General features: G+C 57.5%; 1 protein-coding gene and 2 long non-coding RNA genes across 3 annotated transcripts; 2 read left to right on the forward strand and 1 right to left on the reverse strand.

Annotated features, from left to right (window-relative positions):
• Positions 1–5,164: 5,164 nt before the first annotated feature.
• LOC144247862 (uncharacterized) lies at positions 5,165–7,757 on the reverse strand. Its single transcript, XR_013341340.1, has 7 exons — positions 7,642–7,757; positions 6,941–6,979; positions 6,796–6,822; positions 6,056–6,091; positions 5,907–5,939; positions 5,673–5,720; positions 5,165–5,304 (listed from the first exon to the last, which is right to left on the reverse strand). It is a non-coding gene; the product is annotated as an uncharacterized LOC144247862 (long non-coding RNA).
• Positions 7,758–13,512: 5,755 nt separating this feature from the next.
• Positions 13,513–16,254, forward strand: LOC144247861 (uncharacterized). The gene is made up of 7 exons (XR_013341339.1): positions 13,513–13,778; positions 14,441–14,479; positions 14,598–14,624; positions 15,328–15,363; positions 15,480–15,512; positions 15,699–15,746; positions 16,115–16,254. It is a non-coding gene; the product is annotated as an uncharacterized LOC144247861 (long non-coding RNA).
• Positions 16,255–17,315: 1,061 nt separating this feature from the next.
• On the forward strand, positions 17,316–24,583 carry QPRT (quinolinate phosphoribosyltransferase). The gene is made up of 8 exons (XM_021553731.2): positions 17,316–17,348; positions 17,575–17,748; positions 18,094–18,251; positions 18,808–18,901; positions 19,126–19,260; positions 21,354–21,965; positions 22,717–22,848; positions 23,828–24,583. Exons 1-8 carry the CDS (start codon positions 17,316–17,318, stop codon positions 24,011–24,013), a joined length of 1,524 nt encoding a protein of 507 aa, XP_021409406.2. The 3' UTR covers positions 24,014–24,583.
• Positions 24,584–27,082: the final 2,499 nt, after the last annotated feature.

Below are 27,082 nucleotides of genomic sequence, written 5' to 3' on the forward strand. Positions count from 1 at the left end.
CCCCAAAACAATCCCCCCACTGGATGCTGCTCCATGCAGCTCCTGGGGGGATACCTTCCACCTTTCACAACTTCCCATCCTCCAAAAGCTGGGTGTACACTGTACCCCTGAAACTGGGGGGGTGTCACAGCCCAAATCTGTCCAATTTCACACGCCCCCCTACCCCAAACCACCATTTCAGGGGTTACTCCATCCATCGACCACCAAGAATGGGGAGTTCTCACCCAAACCCTCCAAATCAGCAGTTAACACCACAAAATTGAGAGTCCCCTAAATCAGAAACCTCCCGATTATCTGCCCAATGGGGGCTCCCCACCACACACTGATCCCCAGAATTATGATCTGAGCACCCAGAACAACTCCAAATTTCAGCTGTCAACCCACTGGCCAACAAAATTCAAATTCTCTCCCTCTAGCACCCTCTAATCCAGGGTGCAAAACTTCCATAAATGCCCAAAATTGCAGTTCCCTGCACAATCCCTCCAATCCAGGCATGTCCCACCCACCCAAAACTGCAGTCCCTCCAGCAAAAAAAAAACCCAAAACTGGGATTTTCCAACACTGACCCCCAAAGATTGGGTTCTACCCTTTATCTTTTGAGGCTGCTCCACATTTTACAGCAGATTCCCTCCAGTTTATTGGTTCAGCCTTACACCTTAGAGTCCCCCATTGTTGTCACACCTTTAATTTTGGGGTCTCACCTGCGGCGCTCTGCATAGCCTTGAGCTGTGTGGTTACCCCCCACTTCCCAGGGGTTTCCTCCCCCATTTTACTGGTCTATCTTCTATTTTTTTCGATTCAACCCCCCATTTTTGGGGTCCAGTCTCACCACTGTTGGTCCTGCTCTGATTTTGGGGCTCACCTGTGGGGCCAGGTTGTCCAGCAGGACGATGTCAGCCCCAGCCCCCGCAGCCACCAGCGCTTCCTCCGCACTTGAGCACTCAACCTCCAGCCGGCGGGTGAAGCCCCCGGCCCGGCGCACCCCCAAAATCATCTGGGGGAGAGGGGGGTCAGGGGGAACCCCAGAGAAACACCCAATCCCTCTGACCCAATATGGGGTGGGGTAAAATGGGGGGCTGCCCCCTGTGATTTACATAAAATGAGGGATAAAATGAGCATCCTCTTTTACCCCCAGCATTGCTCCCCACAAACTGGGGTCCACTCCCTAGATTCCCCCAATTCAAGGTTATCCCTTGACCCCAAAGTTGGGACTCCACCCCCCCCCTACAATCTCCCCCAATTTAGGGGTTACCCCCCAAACTGGAACCTCCCCTATGCATCCCCCCCCAGTCCAGGGGTCCTCCCACATCAGTCCATGCCGAGAATACCCCAATCCTGGAGTGTGTCCCAAAATTGGTACCCCCTTCAAATCTTTGTGCTTCTCCACCACCTTCAAACTTTGGGGTACCCCAAATCATCGCTCCCTCCAAACTCGAGCCCCCTTCACCAAAACACCCCATTCTTCCAAACCTGTTCCCCCCATCCCACACCCCCAAAATTGGGGTTGTCACTCCTACCGCCCAGAACCTGCCAGTTCAAGGGTTCCCCCACCCATCTACCCCCACCTTGGGGTTCCTCGCCTAGCAGCCCACAATCCAGGGGTCCTGCCCATCAGACAGGTGGGCTGTTCAGCCTGGTAGATGTTCACCCCAGTAGACACCAGCCCAGTGATTGGTTCTATCCCGTGACGGGCTGTGGGGGACATCTGGACACTACTGTGGCAGTGGGGCAGGAGCTGCTGAAGCCACCGCCTGTGACATTCACATTCTCTGGACAGAGACATAATTCTGTCTCTCTGGAAAAGCACTAAGAGAAGAAGAGAAAACAATCTTTATCTCTGCTCCTTTGTTTTCCCCATGTAGAATTTAGTATGGAGATTGTTTACCTGAAGTGACTGCTTAATTAGATTCTAGCGAAAGTTATTTAAGTTCAATGACCAATCAGATCCAACTGTGTGTTGGACTCTCAGCAGAGTGTCACAAGTTTTTTAGAAGTTAGATAGGTAAGAAGTATGTAGAATAGTATAGTATCTCTTTAAATAGTATATTAATGTAATATAATATAGTTTTAATAAAACATGTCCTTCAACCTTCTGACCTGGAGCAACCTCCTTCCTGAGAGCATTCTCTTGGAGACGGGGACAGCTCAGCGCTCCGGACGCTCGCGCCACACGTTGGTATTTGAAGGTTGACAGGGAGGAAAAGCAGATGGGAGGGGTTCTTTGTACGGCATTCCAGGGGTGTTTATTGACAGCACAGCAAAAGCAGCCAGGGACAAAGAACCAAGAACCAGGCGGGGTCCAGGATTATAAATGGGACAAGGGGGGTGGAGCATCAGGGCTGAGGGCCAATGGGTTGAGGGAACAGAGACGGGGTTAAAGGGTAACAACCACTGGGATCCAGGGGAGGAGTGGCAAGGAATGGGGTCCAACTGGGAAAGCATCAACGAGGAACGTTCTAGAAGTGGGGAGGAAAAAAGGGATGATGTAACTGGGCCCATTGACATAAAGGCACAAGGAACTGTAGGAAAATAGCTTCTTGTGTCACCCTCACTTGAAGGGATGTTTCTTGCCAAGGCATCCCTGCCTCAGCATCCCCTTCCATGTCTTGGGATGCAACAAATGGGGGATGTCCATGGGGGGAGAGATTGGGAAGTCATCATTGGGACGGACATGGTAGGAGCAGAGGATGGATGGAGCCCATCAGCCAGATGTTTACCCAGGACAACATCTGGTTTTCCAACAGGTTGGGAAGGACATTTGAGGCATTAAGGGGTCACCCTGGGGGAGACAGGGGGATGAGGGACACCACAAGGACACTGGGGGACATGGTAGCAAGAGACATTCGAGCCAGAGATTGGTTCTCCAATGGGGGGTGCATCAGGGACATTTGGGGGTCACCATGGGGGTGGGGCACACAGCTGGACATGCACAGGGGATGGAGGGTGGGGAAGGGGTGTGGGTCACTATGGGGGAGGACATGGGGGGATGCACTGAAAGGACACTGGACATCATGGAGGGCATGGTGGTGATGGTGATGGTGGTTGTGGTGGTCATGCGATGATGATGATTAGGGATTTGAGTGTTGAAGACGGGGGTGGTGACAATGGTGTTAAGTGATGAAATGGTGCTGCTGTTGGTGAAGATGGTGACGGTGTCGATGGTGTTGGGTGATGATAATGGAGGTGATGGAGTTCACTGTGGTGATGATGCAGACCAAGGTGTGGGTGATAGTAACGATGATGGTGACAGTGATGGTGTTGGTTGTGTTGGAGTTGACTGCAGTGATGATGGTATTGATGATGAAGATGATGGTATGGGTGATGAAGATGATAGACATGATGCTGGTGTTACTGGTGTCATAGTGACAGTGTCAAAAGTGTTAGATGAGGAAGATATTGCTGTTGGATTTCATCATAGAGTGGGTGACGGCATGAGAGATGAAGATGAGGTTTGTGGTGATGATGATGATTATGATGATGATGGTGTGAGTAGTGTCATGGTGATGGTGTCAATGTTGTGGATGATGCAGATGAAGGTGATGATGAAGAAGATGACAGTGATGATGGTACTGTTGGTGTTGTGGTGATGATGATGGAGGTTGATGGTATGGGATGATGATGATGGAGTTGTGGGTGATGAAGACGATGATGTTGTGGGGGATGAGGTTGATGGTGTGGATGGTTGTGGTGATGAAGATGATGGTGATGATGAAGGCCAACCCCACTACTTGTTGAGGGCATTTCACATCTCGATGGGGCCCAGCACTGACAGCGCCATCGGCACTGGAGCCTCAAAGATGTCGCAGTCCAGACCCTCAAAGACCACGCTGGAACCTGCATGAAGAGGGGCTGGAGGGGGTCGCCAGGGGTCACCAGGCTGGAACACTTCGGGGACACCTTGGGGACATCCAGGGAGGACTCCTGGGGGCTGGGGAGGCTCCACTGGTGTTGGGATTCAGGAGCAGCAGTCACCAACCCAAACACTGTCACCACAGGAGGACTGTGCCGTGAGACAAGTGCAGAATGGAGCACCCTGAGATCAGGTCAAGGTGGGACAATTGTCCTGGGCTTACCTTGGACCTTGGGGGAGGTAAACAAAGCTGGGGGAGCAGAATGGATCCCTGGTGGTGGACAAGGAAATCCAACCCAGCACCCCTGCTGGAATTGGCTCCAACTGGGTCAAAGGGAATTGCAGAGGGGCAGATGGTGACCACCCACTCACGGCCACTGAACCCAGAAACCTCCGGCTGAAGAGAAGGGACAGCCTGAGCTGGGACTAATTAGCACCCAAGGGCAGGGGATTGTTAAACCTATGGCATTGGAGAGCTGTGTAGCCATGAGCACCAACTCCTTCGTTTGCCAAAATGGAAAAACAGGGAAAAGTTCAGAATGACCTCAGGACCCCCCACCATCGAGAAGCTGTGGGGGAGAAAGGCTCAACAGGACGCTGCTGGATCCACGGGTGGTGCTGACCTTCTGAGTGACCTCTCTCCCTCCCTTCTCCATTTCTCACCCACACATTTTATTGCCCAGTAAATTCTATACGATTGACTTTGGCACAGGGTCCATTGTGCCCCTGGATTTGGGCAGAGGCACCTCAAGGATGGGATTGGAACAGCTGGGGATCCTTTAAGTGACCTCAACCGCCTCATTCCCACCAGCCATGAGCCCGGGAGTGCCGATCCTTGGGCAGGGAAGCGCTGTCGCTCCCCAGTGGGCCAGGGGAGCCAGGGCTCCAGGCTCCTGTCCATGAGCCACTCCTGCCCTGAGCCCAGCCTGTGCTCCCTGGGGATGCACTGGGGTGCCCAGAGCCCCGGGCAGAACCTGTTTCCCTCTGTGCCCCAAACCCTGGGGGTTCCAGAGGTGGCTTGGGGTGCCCCTTGTTCCTCCAGCTGTGGGGGGACATTCCAGGGTGTCCCAGCCTGCCCGGCCCAGGGTACCAGGCAGGGGGGAAAGGAAGGGGGACCCCTGGGAGCCCCCAGAGTCGCTCTGTTCATGGTGGGGGAGAAATTGGAGACACCCAGGGCTGAGAGAGGGGACACAGAACACACATGGACATGGGAACACACACATGGTCATGGAACATACACAGGAACATGAGAACACACACAGGGACATGGAACACACAAAGGGACTTGAGAAAAGCACACATGACTACACAGAATTGCTTTGCTGAAGGGGTTTATTGATTATTCCCGATAAATTCCCAGGGCTCCCAAGGAATTAGGGGGGTTCTCCAGGGATGATCATCTCCTCATGCCGCTGGAGAGGGACAGGACGCAAGTGTCACCACCAGTTCCAGGCCTGAAAGGCAGAGCCCAAATTATCACCTTGTTCCCTTCCCTCCCTCTGCAGGGACAGAGGCAGGAGAAGGGATTTGGAGCCCTGGGTATACCTGGGACAGGACTTGGCTCCTGACATCCCAGAGCCCCTCAGCCTGGAATATGCCAAAAGCTCCCAGAGCCCCCCCTGCTCCCACAGGGACACTGGGTGTCCCCAGAGCCCCCCAGTGCAAGGAAAGCCTTGGGGACAGCTCTGGGACACGGATCAGGGACAGCCCCCTCCATGTGCCTCTGCCATGCCCAAGCTCTGCCCACCCCAGAGGGCTCAGGGATTCACCCTGGCCCCCGAGGATCTCTTTGTGGAGCTGGGGACCCTCCAGGATTTCTCACCAGGGCATCCAGAGGGGCAGCCGGGCATCACTCCTGCAGAAGCTCCACCTGCTCAGCCACGCGGGGCCGGGGAGGAAGGCAGGGTTAGAGACACACCAGAGGATACTGAGGCATGTTGGGAGATACTGGGGCAAGCTGGGGTGTACTGGGGCAAAGTGGGGTGCACTGGGATGCCCTGCAGTGTCATGAACATGACAGGAGAGTCTCTGGGCCAGCAGAACTCCAGCTACCCACCTCAGCCATCGGTGGTGGAGGGAATTTTGGTTTCTGTAGAGAGATGGGGAGATGTCACTGGTCACTGGGGTGTCCCCAGTGCCAGCAAGGCATGGGGGCACCCAACTGGCCCCCAGTCCCCACACTGGTGCCCCAGGTCCAGGACTTACCATAATGCATCCAGCTATCCCTCCTACAACGCCTGACTGCAGAAGGAGAGCAAAGGTTTAGTCTGGAATGGCCCTTGTGGGGCTTAGGGGGTCACAGGTGTCCCCAAGTCCCGTGTCTGCCCCTGGCCTGAGAGGAAAAATCCCTTCTGCTCCCCCCAGTCCCGCTCGGGCCAGTTTCACCTGGCCCCTGTTCCTGCAGGGAGCACGGCGGGGATGGAGACCAGGAGAGTGAGGGGGATTCGGAGCCTCCAAGGAGGGGACGGAGTGGGACAGGGGGGCTCCAAGAGAGAGAACTGGGGGGAGCTGGGGCCCCAAGGGGTGGGGCTGGGGGATGTTGAAGGGGTGGGAGGTGGGGAATGTGGGTGGGGAGGCAGCAATTCCAGTGTGGGGCCATGGGGGCTGAAGTGGTTGGTGGGTGGGGCAGAGGACAGAATGGATGGGTTTGGGAGGGGCTTTGGGTGTGGCAGTCAAGGAGGGGATCTGGGGGCACCCCTGTCATGGAGAATGAGAACAGGAAAGGACGGGAGGGAGAGGGGAAGGAAATGGACTGTGCACGATGCTCTTCGGATTGACTGGGGTGCACTGGGACGGGTGGGAGCACAGGGGCGACCCTGGGAAGGTGCAGCCTTGGGAAGCCCTGGGGTGCACTGGGATGTGCTGGGGTGCACTGGGATGCCCTGGAGGGGCTTGGCCATGAGAGGGGAGGGTCTGGGCCCAGCAGAAGAACTCAGGCTGCTCACCTTGCCGTCACTAATGCCACCAACTTTCTGTGGAGAGACCATGAGATGTCACCAGTCACTGGGGTGTCCCCAGTCCCAGTAAAGGCTGCGGCTGACCAAACTGGCCCCCAGTTCCCTCACTGGTGCAGCCAGCTCCAGGACTTACCCCAGCACATATGGTGTCACCACTGCCATCCATGGCTGCCTGGGGAAGGAGAGCAAAAGGCTGGTCAGGGTTGGCCCTGCTGGGACTGGGGGGACACAGGTGTGTCCCCAGCCCTGCTGGCCCATGCCTGTCCCCTGCTCTGAGCAGGGGGTGCCAGGGGATTTGGGGACACCAATGCTGAGTGAAAGGCAACGGACTGAAGGGAAGACTGGGAAGAAGACCCTGGGAATCACTGGGGGTGGGGGAGCATTTCCCAGTTTGTGCCAGTTCAGCCTGGCTTGGCACTGGACCAGTCGAGCCCAGTTTGGCCAAGTTCAGCCTATCCTGGTCTTTAGTTAGTTTGCACCTCTCAGCCCCGCTTCAGCCCAGTTCGGGAGTGGCCTCTGTCCTTGGGTGGCAAACAGGAGATGCTGCGGAGGTGGCCGAGGGGACCAGGAGGGTGGGATGGGGAGGCCCAGAAGGCCAGGATTTGGGGGGAGCAGGACAGGAAAGCGCTGGGGTCCTGCCAGGGAGGAGCTGGGTCCGACCATCCGCAGGGAAAGCCGGGCTCTGGCAGCCGGAGCTGAATTGCGGGAAGGGGAAGGACGGAGCCACTCGTGGCAAGGAGAAAGTGGCAGCGCCCGGGGCTGGGAGCCCGGGGCAGCCCCTGGCTTGGGAAGAGCCCCCAGCCCTGAGCCCCCCCCGTGGCCTTGGAGCCTCACCTTGCTCTGTGCTGGGAGGCACAGCAGGATGGAGAAGAGCAGGGCCACGCTGAACACAGCCACCTTCATCTTCCTCTGGCTCCGGGCAGCGCTGGGTGAGGCTGCAGCAGGTGAGGAGCACCTTTATCCCTGCCGGGACTCCTCCCTGCACCCTCCCTGCCAGCCCCCAGGCCAAAGCCCGGCTTGGCACAGCCCCCAGCCCTGGCCACAAGCCCAGCCCTGGCCCAGAGTCCACCCCAGCCCAGCTGTGGCACGGGTCCAGCCCCCTTGCCCGGCATCCCTCCAGCTTCCTGCCCGGGGCAGCTGCCCCTGGAGGGGCCCAGGCACCTGGGGGGCAGGGGGGCAGGCAGGGAGCCAAAGGCACCTGGGGACCCTGTGGGGACAGCCCCCAGTGCAACACAATCCATCCTCCCACAGCCCCCAGAGCCAGATCCCCCATGTCCTGCTGCCCCTTCCCTCCCAGAGCTTTCCCTGTGGGACAGCCCAGAGCAGAGCCCAGCGCCAAACCCAGCGTGGCTGAGCAGAATTGTCCCAGTTCCCACTCCAGCCCCATGGCTGAACTGGGGGCTGGACTGACCCCTCTTCTTGGGGCACCAGGACCCCAAGATGAGGGAAAACAGGGAGGTGTGGGGACAGCGGGGTCACAGGCCATGGAAATGCTGAGTGACTGGGATCTCCAGGTCCTTGAGGTGCTCTGGGGAGCACTGGGGAGTGGTGGCACAGGGACACCAGGGCTGGGTTGGGGCAGGGCCGGGGTGGCCGCAGTGTCCGGCTCCAGCCCATTCCTGGCACTGCTGCCCCAAACTGCTCCAGGCCCTGGGGGAAGATCCCCTGCCCGGCCCCCCCATCCCACCCGGGACCTCTGTGTCCTGCTGGATCACCCCAGTCCCGCTCTGCTGAGCTGTCCCACGCATCGGCTCCCAGGGGCTCTGCCCCAGCAGGGCTGTGGCTCCAGACTGGGCTGGCCCTGGGACACGGCTCCCACAGAGCCCCTGGCTCCAGCGCTGGCCCTGAGCAGGGCTCACCTTCCTGCCCGAGGGTCCCGCGCTCCTGTCCCAGCTCAGAGCCCTGCCAGGGTGAGCCCCGAGGGCACAGATCAGGGACAGGCCCTGGCAGGGTCTCCTGGGAGCTGCCAGTGCCTCCATTGTCCACTGACATTCCCTGACATTTCCAGGAGATGTTCCCTCCTCACGGGACACTGACCACACTGAAGGGACCTGTTGTGGGACAGCTGGGGAAACCTTCCAGCCCCCGACTTGACTGTTTGCTTTGGGTTTTCCCCAGGAGCCGGCAGTGACCTGGGAGATTTTCCTTGTGCCTCTTGGTGCTTTGTGCCTCCTTTGCTGGAGAAGTGAGGAGCGCTGTCCCAGGAAGGGCCCAGGGGAGATGACGCTGCTCAGCAGAGGAATTTACAGCCCTTGGACACCTGAGGGGCCATTCCAGATGACCCCAGCTGGGGGTTCAGGTGCTCCTTTTTCCAGTTCAGCACTTCACTGGAACAGGGCTCAGGGCTGATTGAATGTACCAGCAGAAAATTCATGGAAAAGACCCAGCTGGGTGGGACTGTGGATCTTCTGCTGGACATGAAGGCTGTGCAGAAGGACCTGGGCAGGCTGGATCGATAGGCTGAGGCCAAAGGTGTGAGGGTCAGTAAGGCCAAGGGCCAGGTCCCACACTGGGGTCAGAACAACCCCATGGGATGCTCCAGGTTGGGGCAGACAGGCTGGGAAACTGGAAAAGGTCCTGGGGGTGCTGGTGACAGTGTCTGAACATCAGCAGAGCTTTGCTGAGGTGGGCCAGAGGCCAAGGGCACCTGTGCTGTCCCAGCCATGGGGTGGCAGCAGGAGCAGGGCAGTGACAGTCCCTGTGCTGGTCCTGCTGAGGCCCCTTGAGGGCTGTGTCCAGTTCTGGGTCCTCATGGCCAGAGAGACACTGAGGGGCTGGAGCAGGGAGGGAACAGAGCTGTGGAAGGTGCTGGAGCACCAGGAGTGTCTGATGGAGCCAGGGGACCCAGCCTGGAGAAAAGGAGGCTCAGGGTGGAACTTTCTCACTCTCCACAATTCCCTGAGAGGAGGGAGCAGCCAGGTGGGGTTGGGCTCTGCTCCCAGGGAACAGGGGCAGGATGAGAGGGAACAGCCTCAAACTGTGCCAGGGGACTTTTAGGTTGAACATCAGGAAGAATTCCTTCTTGGAAAGGCCTGTCAGGAGTTGGTAGGGGATGCTCAGTGAGATGATGGAGTCCCTGTCCTGGAGGGTTCCAAGGAACACCTGGATGTGGCACTCAGGGCTCTGTCTGGTGACAAAGTGGGGATCAGTCACAGGGTGGCTTTGTGGGTCTTGGAGGGCTTTTCTAACCACAGTGATCATAGGATTCTGGGATTGTACTGGAGAAATGCTTTTTGGCTTTTTTTCTTTTCCCCTTCCAGGTCCTGTACTTGAGCTTCCCGTCCCCAGGGTCTCCAGGATGGTTCCCCATCCCACTTCCTCATGTCCAACCCCTTGTATCACAGACAGAACCACGGGGTGACATGCATGACCCATGTCTTGAGCAGAAATTCTTCATAGCTGAGACAGCAGACAACAGGAGCAGGAAAATCCTTCCTTAACAGCTGGGATGGCTGTAGGGACAGTTTCTCCACAGCTGAGACACGTTCCCGAGGGAGGCAGGGACATTCCCAGCTCATTATCCCCATGCTCTTGGTGAACACCATCAGTCAGCACTTTGCACAAACTCTCTCTGCATGGGCAGATTCCATCCAGGTATTGGGATGGCTGCTTACTCTCCAGGCTGCTGTAAATTGTCTCCCCTACAGGTGATTCCCTCTATTCCTGGGTACATCCCTCACCAGCAACTCACAAGATCTTGCTCAAAGAGATTCCTGTCCTTCCCAGTGAGCAGGAGATGCTACTGGGGGCTGAGGACTGCTGCCCCATTCCCAATCCCACTGTCAATTCCCATATCTCCAGTAAGGAATCCCCAGCTGGGCTCCATATCCTCGAATTCCCTACTCTTGGCCCCTGTATCTGCCATTGGAATAACCAGCTGAGGATCTGCTCTCCCTGAGAGTGGCTGAAATCTTTTTGCGTATCTCCCAAGTCAGCCTGTGTTTCCATGGATCCTTCCTGGCTCCAGCCAAGGGCCCTGGTCTGGTGTTTGTGTGTCCAGAGCCCCAAATCTGCCCTGTTCCCCTCCCTGGATGCGGAGCAGGGGCTGTGTCAGACAGAGCTGGTGCTGGGGCTCCCTTGGTTCAAACCCTTGACATTCCCTCCCTCTTGAACTCACGTGGTTGAAGTCCCAGACTGCTGCAGGTGACAGCCTTCAGAGGGACCTGCCTGTGTTTCCCCACCTTGTCAGCCACGACTGCACTGCTTTGGGGTGGGGCAAATCCTTGGGGGATCTTCCTGAAGAGTTGGTGAACCTTAGGAAAAGCTGGGGAACTCTTCTTGAGAAGTGTCACACTACGACACGAAATAACTCATGCATGCACTCACACCAAGATCAAAAGAGCAAAAGGAAGTAACTTTTATTTCTGACCTCGCAATATACAGAATTCCAAAAGTGATGGTGGAATGGAGGATGGAATTGCCACCTCTCCAACCACACTGGTCAAACCAACAGTCCGTCAATTCTCTCCTCTCACAAAGAAAAATGCAAAACAATCATTATTTACATGAACAGTGGGTGAGAACTCCAGTAGAAATATGTAAATATCAGAAGGCACAGAAAGCTTTTAAAATAACTTTAAAACTTTTAAAAGAATAGGGCGACAGAGGAGCAACACCAGGAGGATTTAGTTTCACAAGGATGTTCAAGACACTGAGGAATTGTTGGAATCAGGGAGAGCACACCTATGGTGGAGGTGGGGCAGGTGCCATGCTGTGTGCCCTCTGCTGAAAACACCTTGGAGGACAAAAGGAAAAAAGTGAAACTGGGAATTGTCTCCATCCCCAAAGCAGAGGGATGGCTCAGAATGGAGCTCCAATGCCTGACAAAGATCAAGGCCAGGATTTTACAGCACTTCCCAGGAAGCCCCCACGGAGCGCAGCAACTGCAGCCCAAAGCCACTTATCACAATTCCAGCAGGAAAAGGAGCATGGCACAGGTGGAGAAACTGAAGGGGAGACCCAGCAAGGCATTGCTATGGCCAGCAGCTGTGCACCAGCCAGTTATCCCAGCCAAGGCAGCAACAGGACTGAGACCCCTGCTCCTGTCCTGTCTCCCCTCCTCTCCCCCACACCACAGCTACTGAGGGAGTCTGGGAGCTGGAGGGCTCTGGGACATTTGCAAGGGAGATGTAAATGTGGGGAGAACAGAACTCTTTTCCCACTGTGACCCACCACAACACCTCCCTGAGGTCACAGCCTGGGGAGAATGGCCAGGCCAGGAATTGATTTGGAATCTGAGTTCCAAAAAAATCCCATGGAAAGGATGACAGTAAAATCAGACATTTTCGATGTTGCTCACAGTCCTGCTCAGGGAAAGGAAGGGACACAGTCCAGGATGGATCAGCCACAGCTATGACCCCCCTGTCACTTCTCTAACCCATCTCTCCATCGGACACCAAACTGGGAATATTTCCATGTTCCAATGAGCTGCAGACCCAGAAACAGGAACACGTCTGTGCAGAGCCCATGAACCCACAGCCGGGATATTCTAGAATGGCAATTTTTGTGTCCAAGGCCTGGAAATGTCCCTGGGCACCTCCAGGACCAACACTCCTCAGTTCTCCAGCAAAGGAGGCACAAAGCACCAAGAGGCAAAAGGAAAATCTCCCAGGTCACTGCCGGCTCCTGGGGAAAACCCAAGGCAAACAGTCAAGCCAGGGGCCGGAAAGATTCCCCAGCTGTCCCACAACAGGTCCCTTCAGTGTGGTCAGTGTCCCGTGAGGAGGGAACATCTCCTGGAAATGTCAGGGAATGTCAGTGGACAATGGAGGCACTGGCAGCTCCCGGGAGGCCCTGCCAGGGCCTGTCCCTGATCTGTGCCCTCGGGGCTCACCCTGGCAGGGCTCTGAGCTGGGACAGGAGCACGGGACCCTCGGGCAGGAAGGTGAGCCCTGCTCAGGGCCAGCGCTGGGGCCAGGGGCTCTGTGGGAGCCGTGTCCCAGGGCCAGCCCAGTCTGGAGCCACAGCCCTGCTGGGGCAGAGCCCCTGGGAGCCGATGCGTGGGACAGCTCAGCAGAGCGGGACTGGGGTGATCCAGCAGGACACAGAGGTCCCGGGTGGGATGGGGGGGCCGGGCAGGGGATCTTCCCCCAGGGCCTGGAGCAGTTTGGGGCAGCAGTGCCAGGAATGGGCTGGAGCCGGACACTGCGGCCACCCCAGCCCTGCCCCAACCCAGCCCTGGTGTCCCTGTGCCACCATTCCAGACACTGCGGCCACCCCGGCCCTGCCCCAACCCAGCCCTGGTGTCCCTGTGCCACCATTCCCCACTGCTCCCCAGAGCACCTCAAGGACCTGGAGATCCCAGTCACTCAGCATTTCCATGGCCTGTGACCCCGCTGTCCCCACACCTCCCTGTTTTCCCTCATCTTGGGGTCCTGGTGCCCCAAGAAGAGGGGTCAGTCCAGCCCCCAGTTCAGCCATGGGGCTGGAGTGGGAACTGGGACAATTCTGCTCAGCCACACTGGGTTTGGTGCTGGGCTCCGCTCTGGGCTGTCCCACAGGGAAAGCTCTGGGAGGGAAGGGGCAGCAGGAGATGGGGGATCTGGCTCTGGGGGCTGTGGGAGGATGGATTGTGTTGCACTGGGGGCTGTCCCCACAGGGTCCCCAGGTGCCTTTGGCTCCCTGCCTGCCCCCCTGCCCCCCAGGTGCCTGGGCCCCTCCAGGGGCAGCTGCCCCGGGCAGGAAGCTGGAGGGATGCCGGGCAAGGGGGCTGGACCCGTGCCACAGCTGGGCTGGGGTGGACTCTGGGCCAGGGCTGGGCTTGTGGCCAGGGCTGGGGGCTGTGCCAAGCCGGGCTTTGGCCTGGGGGCTGGCAGGGAGGGTGCAGGGAGGAGTCCCGGCAGGGATAAAGGTGCTCCTCACCTGCTGCAGCCTCACCCAGCGCTGCCCGGAGCCAGAGGAAGATGAAGGTGGCTGTGTTCAGCGTGGCCCTGCTCTTCTCCATCCTGCTGTGCCTCCCAGCACAGAGCAAGGTGAGGCTCCAAGGCCACGGGGGGGGCTCAGGGCTGGGGGCTCTTCCCAAGCCAGGGGCTGCCCCGGGCTCCCAGCCCCGGGCGCTGCCACTTTCTCCTTGCCACGAGTGGCTCTGTCCTTCCCCTTCCCGCAATTCAGCTCCGGCTGCCAGAGCCCGGCTTTCCCTGCGGATGGTCGGACCCAGCTCCTCCCTGGCAGGACCCCAGCGCTTTCCTGTCCTGCTCCCCCCAAATCCTGGCCTTCTGGGCCTCCCCATCCCACCCTCCTGGTCCCCTCGGCCACCTCCGCAGCATCTCCTGTTTGCCACCCAAGGACAGAGGCCACTCCCGAACTGGGCTGAAGCGGGGCTGAGAGGTGCAAACTAACTAAAGACCAGGATAGGCTGAACTTGGCCAAACTGGGCTCGACTGGTCCAGTGCCAAGCCAGGCTGAACTGGCACAAACTGGGAAATGCTCCCCCACCCCCAGTGATTCCCAGGGTCTTCTTCCCAGTCTTCCCTTCAGTCCATTGCCTTTCACTCAGCATTGGTGTCCCCAAATCCCCTGGCACCCCCTGCTCAGAGCAGGGGACAGGCATGGGCCAGCAGGGCTGGGGACACACCTGTGTCCCCCCAGTCCCAGCAGGGCCAACCCTGACCAGCCTTTTGCTCTCCTTCCCCAGGCAGCCATGGATGGCAGTGGTGACACCATATGTGCTGGGGTAAGTCCTGGAGCTGGCTGCACCAGTGAGGGAACTGGGGGCCAGTTTGGTCAGCCGCAGCCTTTACTGGGACTGGGGACACCCCAGTGACTGGTGACATCTCATGGTCTCTCCACAGCAAGTTGGTGGCATTAGTGACGGCAAGGTGAGCAGCCTGAGTTCTTCTGCTGGGCCCAGACCCTCCCCTCTCATGGCCAAGCCCCTCCAGGGCATCCCAGTGCACCCCAGCACATCCCAGTGCACCCCAGGGCTTCCCAAGGCTGCACCTTCCCAGGGTCGCCCCTGTGCTCCCACCCGTCCCAGTGCACCCCAGTCAATCCGAAGAGCATCGTGCACAGTCCATTTCCTTCCCCTCTCCCTCCCGTCCTTTCCTGTTCTCATTCTCCATGACAGGGGTGCCCCCAGATCCCCTCCTTGACTGCCACACCCAAAGCCCCTCCCAAACCCATCCATTCTGTCCTCTGCCCCACCCACCAACCACTTCAGCCCCCATGGCCCCACACTGGAATTGCTGCCTCCCCACCCACATTCCCCACCTCCCACCCCTTCAACACCCCCAGCCCCACCCCTTGGGGCCCCAGCTCCCCCCAGTTCTCTCTCTTGGAGCCCCCCTGTCCCACTCCGTCCCCTCCTTGGAGGCTCCGAATCCCCCTCACTCTCCTGGTCTCCATCCCCGCCGTGCTCCCTGCAGGAACAGGGGCCAGGTGAAACTGGCCCGAGCGGGACTGGGGGGAGCAGAAGGGATTTTTCCTCTCAGGCCAGGGGCAGACACGGGACTTGGGGACACCTGTGACCCCCTAAGCCCCACAAGGGCCATTCCAGACTAAACCTTTGCTCTCCTTCTGCAGTCAGGCGCTGTAGGAGCGATAGGTGGATGCATTATGGTAAGTCCTGGACCTGGGGCACCAGTGTGGGGACTGGGGGCCAGTCGGGTGCCCCCATGCCTTGCTGGCACTGGGGACACCCCAGTGACCAGTGACATCTCCCCATCTCTCTACAGAAACCAAAATTCCCTCCACCACCGATGGCTGAGGTGGGTAGCTGGAGTTCTGCTGGCCCAGAGACTCTCCTGTCATGTTCATGACACTGCAGGGCATCCCAGTGCACCCCACTTTGCCCCAGTACACCCCAGCTTGCCCCAGTATCTCCCAACATGCCTCAGTATCCTCTGGTGTGTCTCTAACCCTGCCTTCCTCCCCGGCCCCACATGGCTGAGCAGGTGGAGCTTCTGCAGGAGTGATGCCCGGCTGCCCCTCTGGATGCCCTGGTGAGAAATCCTGGAGGGTCCCCAGCCCCACAAAGAGATCCTCGGGGGCCAGGGTGAATCCCTGAGCCCTCTGGGGTGGGCAGAGCTTGGGCATGGCAGAGGCACATGGAGGGGGCTGTCCCTGATCCGTGTCCCAGAGCTGTCCCCAAGGCTTTCCTTGCACTGGGGGGCTCTGGGGATACCCAGTGTCCCTGTGGGAGCAGGGGGGGCTCTGGGAGCTTTTGGCATATTCCAGGCTGAGGGGCTCTGGGATGTCAGGAGCCAAGTCCTGTCCCAGGTATACCCAGGGCTCCAAATCCCTTCTCCTGCCTCTGTCCCTGCAGAGGGAGGGAAGGGAACAAGGTGATAATTTGGGCTCTGCCTTTCAGGCCTGGAACTGGTGGTGACACTTGCGTCCTGTCCCTCTCCAGCGGCATGAGGAGATGATCATCCCTGGAGAACCCCCCTAATTCCTTGGGAGCCCTGGGAATTTCCCTGGAATAATCAATAAACCCCTTCAGCAAAGCAATTCTGTGTATTCATGTGTGCTTTTCTCACGTCCCTGTGTGTGTTCAATGTCCCTCTGTGTGACATTCACATTCTCTGGGCAGAGACATAATTCTGTCTCTCAGGAGAAGCACAGAGACAAGAAGAGAAAACAATCTTTATCTCCACTTCTTTGTTTTCTCCACGTGGAATTTGGTATGGAGATTGTTTTCCATGAAGTGATTGCTGGGTTGGGTTCTGGTGAAGGTTGTTTGGGTTCAGTGACCAGTCAATTCCAGCTGTGGCTCGGACTCTCAGCAGTCACGAGTTTGTTTGTTAATTGGTAGTTAGTTGATACATAAGTAAGTAGTATCTAGAAGAGGATAGTCTCTCTTTAAATAGTATATTAATGTAATAGAATATAGTTTTAATATAGCAGATCCTTCAGCCTTCTGGAGCCAGACATCATAATTTCTTCCCTGGCAGGGTTACTTTTTTTACTATACTCTGTGTGTTCCATGTCCCTGTGTGTTCCATGTCCGTGTGTGTTCCATGTCCGTGTGTGTTCTGTGTCCCCTCTCTCAGCCCTGGGTGTCTCCAATTTCTCCCCCACCATGAACAGAGCGACTCTGGGGGCTCCCAGGGGTCCCCCTCCCTTCCCCCCTGCCTCGTACCCTGGGCCGGGCAGGCTGGGACACCCTGGAATGTCCCCCCACAGCTGGAGGAACAAGGGGCACCCCAAGCCACCTCTGGAACCCCCAGGGTTTGGGGCACAGAGGGAAACAGGTTCTGCCCGGGGCTCTGGGCACCCCAGTGCATCCCCAGGGAGCACAGGCTGGGCTCAGGGCAGGAGTGGCTCATGGACAGGAGCCTGGAGCCCTGGCTCCCCTGGCCCACTGGGGAGTGACAGCGCTTCCCTGCCCAAGGATCGGCACTCCCGGGCTCATGGCTGGTGGGAATGAGGCGGTTGAGGTCACTTAAAGGATCCCCAGCTGTTCCAATCCCATCCTTGAGGTGCCTCTGCCCAAATCCAGGGGCAGAATGGACCCTGTGCCAAAGTCAATCGTATAGAATTTACTGGGCAATAAAATGTGTGGGTGAGAAATGGAGAAGGGAGGGAGAGAGGTCACTCAGAAGGTCAGCACCACCCGTGGATCCAGCAGCGTCCTGTTGAGCCTTTCTCCCCCACAGCTTCTCGATGGTGGGGGGTCCTGAGGTCATTCTGAACTTTTCCCTGTTTTTCCATTTTGGCAAACGAAGGAGTTGGTGCTCATGGCTACACAGCTCTCCAATGCCATAGGTTTAACAATCCCCTGCCCTTGGGTGCTAATTAGTCCCAGCTCAGGCTGTCCCTTCTCTTCAGCCGGAGGTTTCTGGGTTCGGTGGCCGTGAGAGGGTGGTCACCATCTGCCCCTCTGCAATTCCCTTTGACCCAGTTGGAGCCAATTCCAGCAGGGGTGCTGGGTTGGATTTCCTTGTCCACCACCAGGGATCCATTCTGCTCTCCCAGCTTTGTTTACCTCCCCCAAGGTCCAAGGTAAGCCCAGGACAACTGTCCCACCTTGACCTGATCTCAGGGTGCTCCATTCTGCACTTGTCTCACGGCACAGTCCTCCTGTGGTGACAGTGTTTGGGTTGGTGACTGCTGCTCCTGAATCCCAACACCAGTGGAGCCTCCCCAGCCCCCAGGAGTCCTCCCTGGATGTCCCCAAGGTGTCCCCGAAGTGTTCCAGCCTGGTGACCCCTGGCGACCCCCTCCAGCCCCTCTTCATGCAGGTTCCAGCGTGGTCTTTGAGGGTCTGGACTGCGACATCTTTGAGGCTCCAGTGCCGATGGCGCTGTCAGTGCTGGGCCCCATCGAGATGTGAAATGCCCTCAACAGCTAGCAGGGTTTGCCTTCATCATCACCATCATCTTCATCACCACAACCATCCACACCATCAACCTCATCCCCCACAACATCATCGTCTTCATCACCCACACCTCCATCATCATCATCCCATACCATCAACCTCCATCATCGTCACCAAAACTCCAACAGTACCATCATCACTGTCATCTTCTTCATCATCACCTTCATCTGCATCATCCACAACATTGACACCATCACCATGACACTACTCACACCATCATCATCATGTCCCCACAGCCCCATGTCCCTGCATCCCCAATCCCCCCATTCCCATGGCCCCGTGTCCCACCTGAACCATGCCCTCTGCTCACGGGTCTCCTCTGTGATGATCTTCATGGTCTATGGTCACCTCCAGCTCCTCCCTGCACCCTCTCTGTCCCTTCCTGTGTCCCTCTGACCATCTTCAGGTGGTCTTGACCATCTCCCTGTCTCCTCCTCATGTCCCACCACCCTGTCCTGTTCACCCTGAACATCTCCATATCCCCCCTCATGTCCTCCCCATGTCCCAACCACCCCTTCCACATGTTACTGCCCATCTCCATGTTCCCAGTTCCATCGTCCTGTCTCCTCCACCTCCTCCCTGTCCTCTCCATATGTACCACCACTATGTCCTGGTCACTTCCATGACCTCTAGGTGTCCTTGACCCTGTCTCCGCCCTCCCTGCTTACCCCACCATCTCCTAGTCAGCTCAACCATCTGATCCCTCTTCCCACCACCATCCACATGTCCTCACCATCATCTCCAGGTGACATTGACCATCTCTGTGTCACCTCCGCAGTCTGCTGTCACCTTGACCATCTCCTCCTGGCTCCATGACCCTGCCACCATGTCCACATCCCAACTCCATGTCTCGGTCCCATCTTGTCCCTGTCCCCACTGTCATCTCCATGTCTCCTCTGCTGTCCCCTCCACCACAGCCCAGTCACCTTGATCTCCTCCCTGTCCCACTCCCACCATGTCTGCGGTCTCCTCTCCCCTCCATGTCCATCTTCTCCCCTCAGCCCAACCTTGTTCTGCCCTCGGCCCCTGGCACTGTCACCGTCACCCCCACGGCCCTGGCACTGTCACCACCCCCTTCCCACCCCGCCTGTTTGCCCTATCACATCCCAGTGTTCAGTGTTCCTATCACGGCCACTGTGGGAACGCCCCTGCCACTGTCACCTCCTGTCACCCTACGTGTCAGCCACCCCCCGATGCCACCGGAACCCCCCCCCCCCCACCCGTGACAGGGTCTCAGTTGGGGGGGGTCAGTCGGGGGAGTCCTCTGCTGTCACCCCAAGTGTCCCCCCGGCCATGGGGCGCCACCCCGGTGTCCCCCAGCGCCCCTCGCCCCCGCTCATTTATTGTCAATAAAGGGATTTTTCCCTCCCCCACCCCAAACCGCCTGGGTTTTTTTTGGGGGGTGGGGGCCCCTCGGGGCAGCCAATCACAGCCCGGGGTTGGGCGTGGGGGCGAGGTGAGCCACGCCCCCCCAGGTAAGAACCCCCCCGACCCCAATTCGGGCTGCAGTCGCCTCCAGCTCTCGCCAGGTCAGTGGGGCGCCCCTCCCCCCTCGGGAGTCCCGGGAAGGGGAGGGGGAGGGGAGGGTGATGTGGCCAACCCGGACCGGACTTTGGACCTCCCGAGCTGGGGGGAGGGGGACCCACATTTGGGGACCCAACATATGATCTCCTTCCTGGACTCCCAGATCTACCCCGGAACCCAAATAACCCCCCCAAATTCCCCCTGCACCCAAAAATCTTCTCCAAAATCCCCTTCGGAGCCAAATAGCCCCTCCCGGACCCTCCTAGGACCTCCAGCCTCTTTCCAGGACCTGTCCAAAATCCCCTTCCCAGGACCCAATAACCTCCCAAACGGCCCCACAGCCCCTCCCCAGGTCCCCCAATATCTCCTCACGGACCCTCAAAACCCCTGAAGACCCCACAGAAATCCTAATGAGGAGCCACCAGGCCTCCCTCCCAAAATCCCCCCAGGGATCCCAATATCCCCCAAAGCTCCTCAAGACCGCCCCAAATTTCCCCTTAAATTATCCCCAAATCCCCTCCAGACCCAAATATCTCCCTGAAAATCCTCCCCGAACCCAAACATCCCCTCAAGGATCCTCCTCAACCCCCCAGAATCCTCTCAGAACTCCCCCAAGAACCCCCCCATCCCCCAAACCCCTCAAAGACCACCCCAAATTTCCTCTTCAGCACCTCAATAACCCCCAGATCATCTCCAGACCCAAATATGTCCCAGAAAATCCCACCGCAGAGCCCAGTATCCCTTCAAGGACCCTCCACCCCCCCAGAATCTCCTCAAAATCCCCCCAAGGATCCCTAAACCCCCCAAAGACCAACCCAAATTTCCTCTTCAGCACCTCGATAATGCTCAGATCATCTCCACACCCAAATACCTCCCTGAAAATCCTCCCTAGACCCCAATATCTCCTCAAGGACCCTCCTCAACCGCCCAAGAATCCCCTCAGAACTCCCCCAAGGACACTCATATGCCCCAAACCCCCCAAAGACCAACCCAAATTTCCTCTTCAGCACCTCAATAACGCTCAGATCATCTCTAGATCCAAATATCTCCCTGAAAATCCTCCCTAGACCCCAATATCTCCTCAAGGACCCTCCTCAACCCCCCAAGAATCCCCTCAAAATCCCCCCAAGGACACTCATATGCCCCAAACCCCTCAAAGACCAACCCAAATTTCCTCTTCAGCACCTCAGTAACCCCCAAATCCCTTCCAGACTCAAATATCTCCCTGAAAATCCTCCTTAGACCCGAATATTCTCTCAAGGACCCTCCTCAACCCCCCAAGAATCCCGTCAAAACTCCCCCAAGGACCCTTGTATCCCCCAAACCCCCCAAAGACCAACCCAAATTTCCTCTTCAGCACCTCAATAACGCTCAGATCATCTCTAGATCCAAATATCTCCCTGAAAACCCCTCCTTAGACCCCAGTATCCCCTCAAGGACCCTCCTCAACCCCTCCAGCATCCCCTCAAAACTCCCCCAAGGACCCCCTCATCCCCCAAAGCCCAACCCAAAATTTCCTCTTCAGCACCCCAGTAGCCCCCAGATCATCTCTAGACCCAAACACCTCCCTGAAAATCCCCCCGCGGAGCCCGGTATCCCCTCAGGGACCCTCCGAAGGACCCCGGCAGCCCCTCCAAGACCCCTCCCCACGACCCCAACTCCTCCCCGCGCCGGCCCCGAGTAACGCCCCCGTCTCTGTGCCCAGGCCCCCCGGAGCATGGCCCGCTCGCCCCCCGGCTCGGCGCCCCCCGGCCGGGGCTGGGCCCCCGCGCCGCCCCCGCACCGCCTGCGCGCCCTGGCCCACGCGTGGCTGGACGAGGACGCGCCCTGGCCGGACGCGGCGGCGGCGGCCGCGGGGGACGCCGCGACCCGCGCGGAGCTGCTCAGCAAGGCCGGGGGGGGCCCGGGGGGCGTCCTGGCGGGGGCCCCCTTCGCCGAGGCCGTTTTCGGGGTGTCGGGGTGCCGGGTCACCTGGAGGGTGCCCGAGGGGGCGGCGCTGCCCCCCGGGCGGGCGGTGGTGGCCGAGGTGGAGGGTCCGGCCGCGGGGGTGCTGGCGGGGGAGAGGGTGGCGCTCAATATTTTGGGGCGCTGCAGCGGGGTGGCCTCGATGGCCGCCAGGGCCGTGGGGGTGGCCCGGGCGCAGGGCTGGGCGGGGGTCGTGGCGGGCACCCGAAAAACCACACCCGGCTTCCGCTTGGCGGAGAAATACGCGCTGGGGGTGGGGGGCGCCGACCCCCACCGGGGAGGTTTGGGGGGGCTCATGATGCTCAAGGACAATCATCGAGCGCTGGCGGCGGCAGCGGGGGGGCTCGAGCAGGTGGGGACGCCGAACTTTGGGGGGATAATGGTGGGGGGGCGTTGAATTGGGGGGTTCTGGTTGCGGGGGGGGTCTCCAGAATTTGGGCGGTAGTGGCGGCAGGACCCCTGGGTTGTGGGGTGCTCAGCGGAGATTGGGGGGGGGGGGTCAGGGCACCAGTTTTGGTGGGAGATTGGTGGGGGGGCCCTTGAATTGGCAGATTCTGGGTGGTAGGAGTGACAAGCCCGATTTTGGGGGCGTGGGATGGGGGGAACATGAGGTTTGGAGGAAATGGGGGGGTTTGGTGGAGGAGATTCGATTTTGTGGGGAGTGATGGTTTGGGGAACCCTGAATTTCAAGGGTGGTGGGGAAGTGCCAATATTTGAAAGGAGCACCGGTTTTGGAACAAACTCCTGGATTAGGCTGATCTGGGTGTGGACTGATGGGGGAGGACCCCTGGATGGGGGGGATGTGGGTGGGGGGGGGTCCCAGTTTGGGAGGGAAATTAGAGGGTAACCCCTGAATGGGGGGGATCATGTGTTGGGTAACTAAATTTGGGTGTTTGTAGGTCAGGCAACCCAAATTTTTGGGGTCGAGGGACACCTTTGAATTGGGGGGATCTGGGAGGAGAACCCCAATTTGTGGGGGGCGATGGGGGGGACTCCAATTTTGAGTCATCCACTGGGGGGATCTCCCATTTTACCCCACCCCATATTGGGTCAGAGGGATTGGGTGTTTCTCTGGGGTTCCCCCTGACCCCCCTCTCCCCCAGATGATTTTGGGGGTGCGCCGGGCCGGGGGCTTCACCCGCCGGCTGGAGGTTGAGTGCTCGAGTGCGGAGGAAGCGCTGGTGGCTGCGGGGGCTGGGGCTGACATCGTCCTGCTGGACAACCTGGCCCCACAGGTGAGCCCCAAAATCAGAGCAGGACCAATAATCGTGGGACCCCAGAAATGGAGGGGTTGAATTGTCAAAATGGGGACAAACCCCAAAAATGGGGCACAGATCTCCCAAAAAGTGCGGGTGGTAATGCCAGAGATTTGACCTCTGCCCCCACCAGGTGAGTTCTCAAAATCTGGCAGGGACCCCCAAGAACTGGGAGGACCCTCCAGGTGTGAGGCTGGACCCCAAAAATCGGGGTCTGGACCTTTCAAAATGTGAGGCAGAGAAGTGAAATGGGTTAAAGACCTCAAAAAAAGCTCTTCACAGCTGAGCCCCCAAAATCAAGGGGAGCAGCAAAAGTGGGGGACACCCAGGGGTGAGGCTACACCAGTAAAATGGGAATTTGCTGTAATTGTGGGGCAGCCCCAAAGATACAAGGGGGAATCCCAATTTTGGGGGGTCAGAGGGTTGGGTAATCCCAATTTGGTGGGTTTCTGGGTGGAGGGACCTTTGACTTGGGGAGTTTAGGTGGGGGAACCACAATTTGGGACTCAGTGGGTGGGCAAATGCCTGGGTTGGAGGGGTTGGGTAGGGAGCCACAACTTTGGGGGGTTCAGCAGAGAGGACCCCAGTTTGGCTGGTCAGTGGATTGGAGAACCCAAATTTAGGGTTCTCCTGGAGGTCAGTGGTGAGTGGGGCCCCCAAATGGGCAGATGTTGGGTGGGAAACAACTGGTTTTTGGGGGGTTCTGGTTTAAGGGGGATTACCCTTGATATGGAGGATTTTTGGGTGGACACCCCAGTTTTGGAGCTCTGTGGCTGGAGTAATCCCTGAATTGATGGTTTCTTGGGGGGGGGGATCCAAATGGGACAGATTTGGGTGGTGAGACCCCCATTTTGGGGGAGAATCCTGCACAACCCTGATGCATTGTATGTCCAGATGTCCAGGGTGACCCCAGATTTTGGGGAGGGAGTGCTCCCTGCTAACGGGGTGTCCTCCCCAGGAGCTGCACGCGGCGGCGGCGAAGGTCAAGGCTGCACACCCCGGGGTGACGGTGGAGGCCAGCGGGGGCATCGTTTTGGAGACCCTCCCCCAGTTCTTGGGGCCCCACATCGACGTGGTGTCCATGGGGTGTCTGACCCACAGCGCTCCTGCCCTGGACTTCGCACTGCGGGTGCTGGAACCCTAAAATCCACCCCGGAACCCCAAAAACCCAGCTTAGAACTCACAAAATCCAACCTGGGACCCACAGAAACCTACTCCAGAACCCCAAAACCCAACCTGAGATGCCTGAATCAATCCCAGGGAGAGTGAAACTCACCGTGAAAATCCAAAATTCACCCTGGGAATCCTCAAACCCCAAAAGGCCCCCTGCTGAGGGGACTGCAAAATCTGGCACTGAGTCCGCCCATCTTCCAGGGGTGCCTATGCCTGAAACATCCCCACCTATGACTCCAAAATCCATATTGGGACCCACAAAATCCATTTTGGACCCCAAAAGTCTATCTTGGAAGTCCCTAAATCATCTCTGGGACTCCAAAAATCCAACCTGGGGCCCTCCAAAACCCACCCTGGGACCCCCAAATCTCCCCTGAGACCCCCACAAAGCCCACCCTGGGGATCCCATGTCTCCATCCTAGGGTTCTCCCACTCATCTCCCTCCTCTAAGGTGGACCCAAAATTCCATCCTGAGGTTTCCCCTTCTCCCTTTTCTCTTTGTACCCCCAAATAAACCCCTACCTCACTCCCTGCCCCCCAACATGTCCCTCCAGTTTTTTCAGGGTGTCACCCTCAAAACCCTCAAGTTTTGCCCTCAATGCAAAACCAGCCACTTCATAACCAACAAAAGGGGGGGTTGTGACCACTGACCCGTTGACCCCCTACTCCAAATCAGTGTCAGTTCTGCTGGTCAGTACTGGGATCGGCCTTTTGCAAGGAACCCCCATCTCCTCCCTGAGAAACTGGAATGAAAAATAGAAATCCTTTGCCTTGGTGAGGGAATTGGCACCTGGGGAATGACCCCATAGCTGGGACAAGAGTTTGAAGGGCCCAGACCCAGTTTAGGGGTCCCAGAGCTCAGCTGAAGGGCCCCACACCCGGTTGGGGGATCCCAAACCCCACTTTGAGGGGCCCAAACTCCTGGTGGGAGTGTCCTGACCCAGTTTAAGGATTCCAGACATGAGTTTGAAAGGCCCAGGTCCAAGTTTGGAGAGCTGAGACCCCAGTGTGAGGATCCCAGATCCTGCTGGAAGGCTGCAGACCCCCATTTGCAGGTACCAGATCTCAGTTTGAGAGGCGCAGATCCAATTTAAAGAAGCCAGATTACAGTTTGAGGGACCCTGACCCCAGTTTAGGAGTCCTGAACCCCCAATTTGAGGGACTCAAACCCCAGTTTAGGGGTCCCAGATCCCAGTTTAAGGGTTCCAGACCCACCAGCAGCACACCTGGCACCAGCACAGTACTGAGAATTGGGATCAGAGGAGAAATCCAGCTGTAAATCACAAAATCAGGATCTAATTCCTGGCCTGATCCCACCCAGCTCCATCACACCTGCGTGTGCCCACCTGCCCGCACCTTTACAATTGCTCCAGGTGCAGTTGGTGTTTTCCGAAATAATCCACAATTTTACACCTGTATCTCCTCTGGGGCCTTTCCTTAGGGTGATTTTTTGGGATTAAACATGGACATTACTCTCTGCAGCTCTCTAGGTTGTGGGAATTCATCAGCCTGCATTGCCAGGCCCTTCAAATAAGCATCATGAGATACTGAAACTGGGAAAATCCCAAAAATCACCTCAGATTTTACACAGGTGAAGGGAAAGATCCATTTATCATGTTGGATTTTCCTCTCTGATTTCACTGTACTGCACAGCAATGGGAATTTTTTCTTCCTGAGTTAATTTCCAGGTGCTGGCTTCAAATTCCTTCTGTTTATCTATCAGTTCTGGGAGAAAAAAAAATAACAGGAAAAAAGGGGAAAAGGTCCCAGAAACCAAACTCCTTCCCTGTAGAGGACCCTCCTCAAGCTCTGAGCAATGACTCAAACTTACACGATTATTCAAAATTTTTCAGTAACTCCTAAAAATGGAGCAGTTCCAAAATTATTCAGATCCCACTGAAAATGGCTCAGTTGCTTCTGGAATTATTAAAAGGGCCAGTATTGAGCCAGAATGGGACCAGTAAGAACCAGTATGGAACCAGAAAGGGATTGGTACTAGACCAATATAGGACCATTATGCAGCCAGTAGGGCTGGTATGGGACCAGTATGGGACCAGTATGGGACCAGTAGAGACCAAAACAAGCAAATACAGGACATTTATGGGACTGGTGCTGGAACACTATGGGCCAGTGCAGACAAATACACACCAGTACAAACCAGTATGAGCCAGTAAAGAACAGCACAAACCAGTATGAGACCAGTATAGGCCAGTGCAGGAGCTGCACGGCCCCAGTATGAGCCTTGCAGTCTCACTTCACTGCCCATAAAGTTCTGGAAAAGATTTTCCTGGGGGCATTGTCTTGGGTTCCTCCTGGGACACGGTGACCCCCTGGCTGCCCACGGGGTGCAGATGGGGAATCTGCCTTCCAGCAAAGCTTTCCAGACTGTCTCTCCCAGGATCCTGTCCCGCCCCAGCTGGATAAACATGCCATGTGATGGGTGACAATGGGCACAAGGGCCGGGCACAAAGGGTGACAGTGACTGGGGTGGCATCAGTCTGGCACTGGTCACTCGTGGGGTTCTGCAGGGCTCCATCTTCGGCCCTGTGCCCCCCAGCGTCTCCATAAATGACTTGGACACAGGAGTGGCAGGGATCCTGAGTTCTGCAGGGCTCCATCCTCGGCTCTGTGCCCCTCAATGTCTCCATAAATGACTTGGACACAGGAGTGGCAGGGATCCTGAGTTCTGCACAGCCAGTACAGAATGGGAAAAGCTGTCGGCTCCCTGGAAGACCTGAATGCCCTCGGAGAGACACGGGCACAGGGCAGAAAGGGACAACCACCAACCATGTGGAGACCAACAAACACAAGGGATGGCTTCTGCCCCTGGGATGGGGGGTAGGATGCACAGATTGGGGAATGAGGGGCTGGGAACCTGAGCCATCCTATGGCCAGTTGGATCTGAGTCAGCAGAGCCCTGGCAACTTCCCCCTGAGGGGCAGCTCTGACCTCTCCTCTCTGGGACCACATTCAGGACCTGAGGGAATGGCTGGAGCCGTGTCAGGAAGGTTTAGGTTGGATATCAGGAAAAGATTCTTCT

Source organism: Lonchura striata, chromosome 34 (assembly GCF_046129695.1).
Source record: "Lonchura striata isolate bLonStr1 chromosome 34, bLonStr1.mat, whole genome shotgun sequence".
Classification (NCBI taxonomy): Eukaryota; Metazoa; Chordata; class Aves; order Passeriformes; family Estrildidae; genus Lonchura; species Lonchura striata.

Bases quoted from the DNA above. Each gene is read 5' to 3' on its own strand.
- QPRT (XM_021553731.2), top strand. From the start codon at position 17,316: ATGGAGAAGGGAGGGAGAGAGGTCACTCAGAAG. The intron at 18,252-18,807 runs GTACCATCATCA...ACCATCTCCTAG, and splicing joins TCGTCACCAAAACTCCAACA to TCAGCTCAACCATCTGATCC. The intron at 21,966-22,716 runs GTGGGGACGCCG...CCTCTCCCCCAG, and splicing joins CAGCGGGGGGGCTCGAGCAG to ATGATTTTGGGGGTGCGCCG.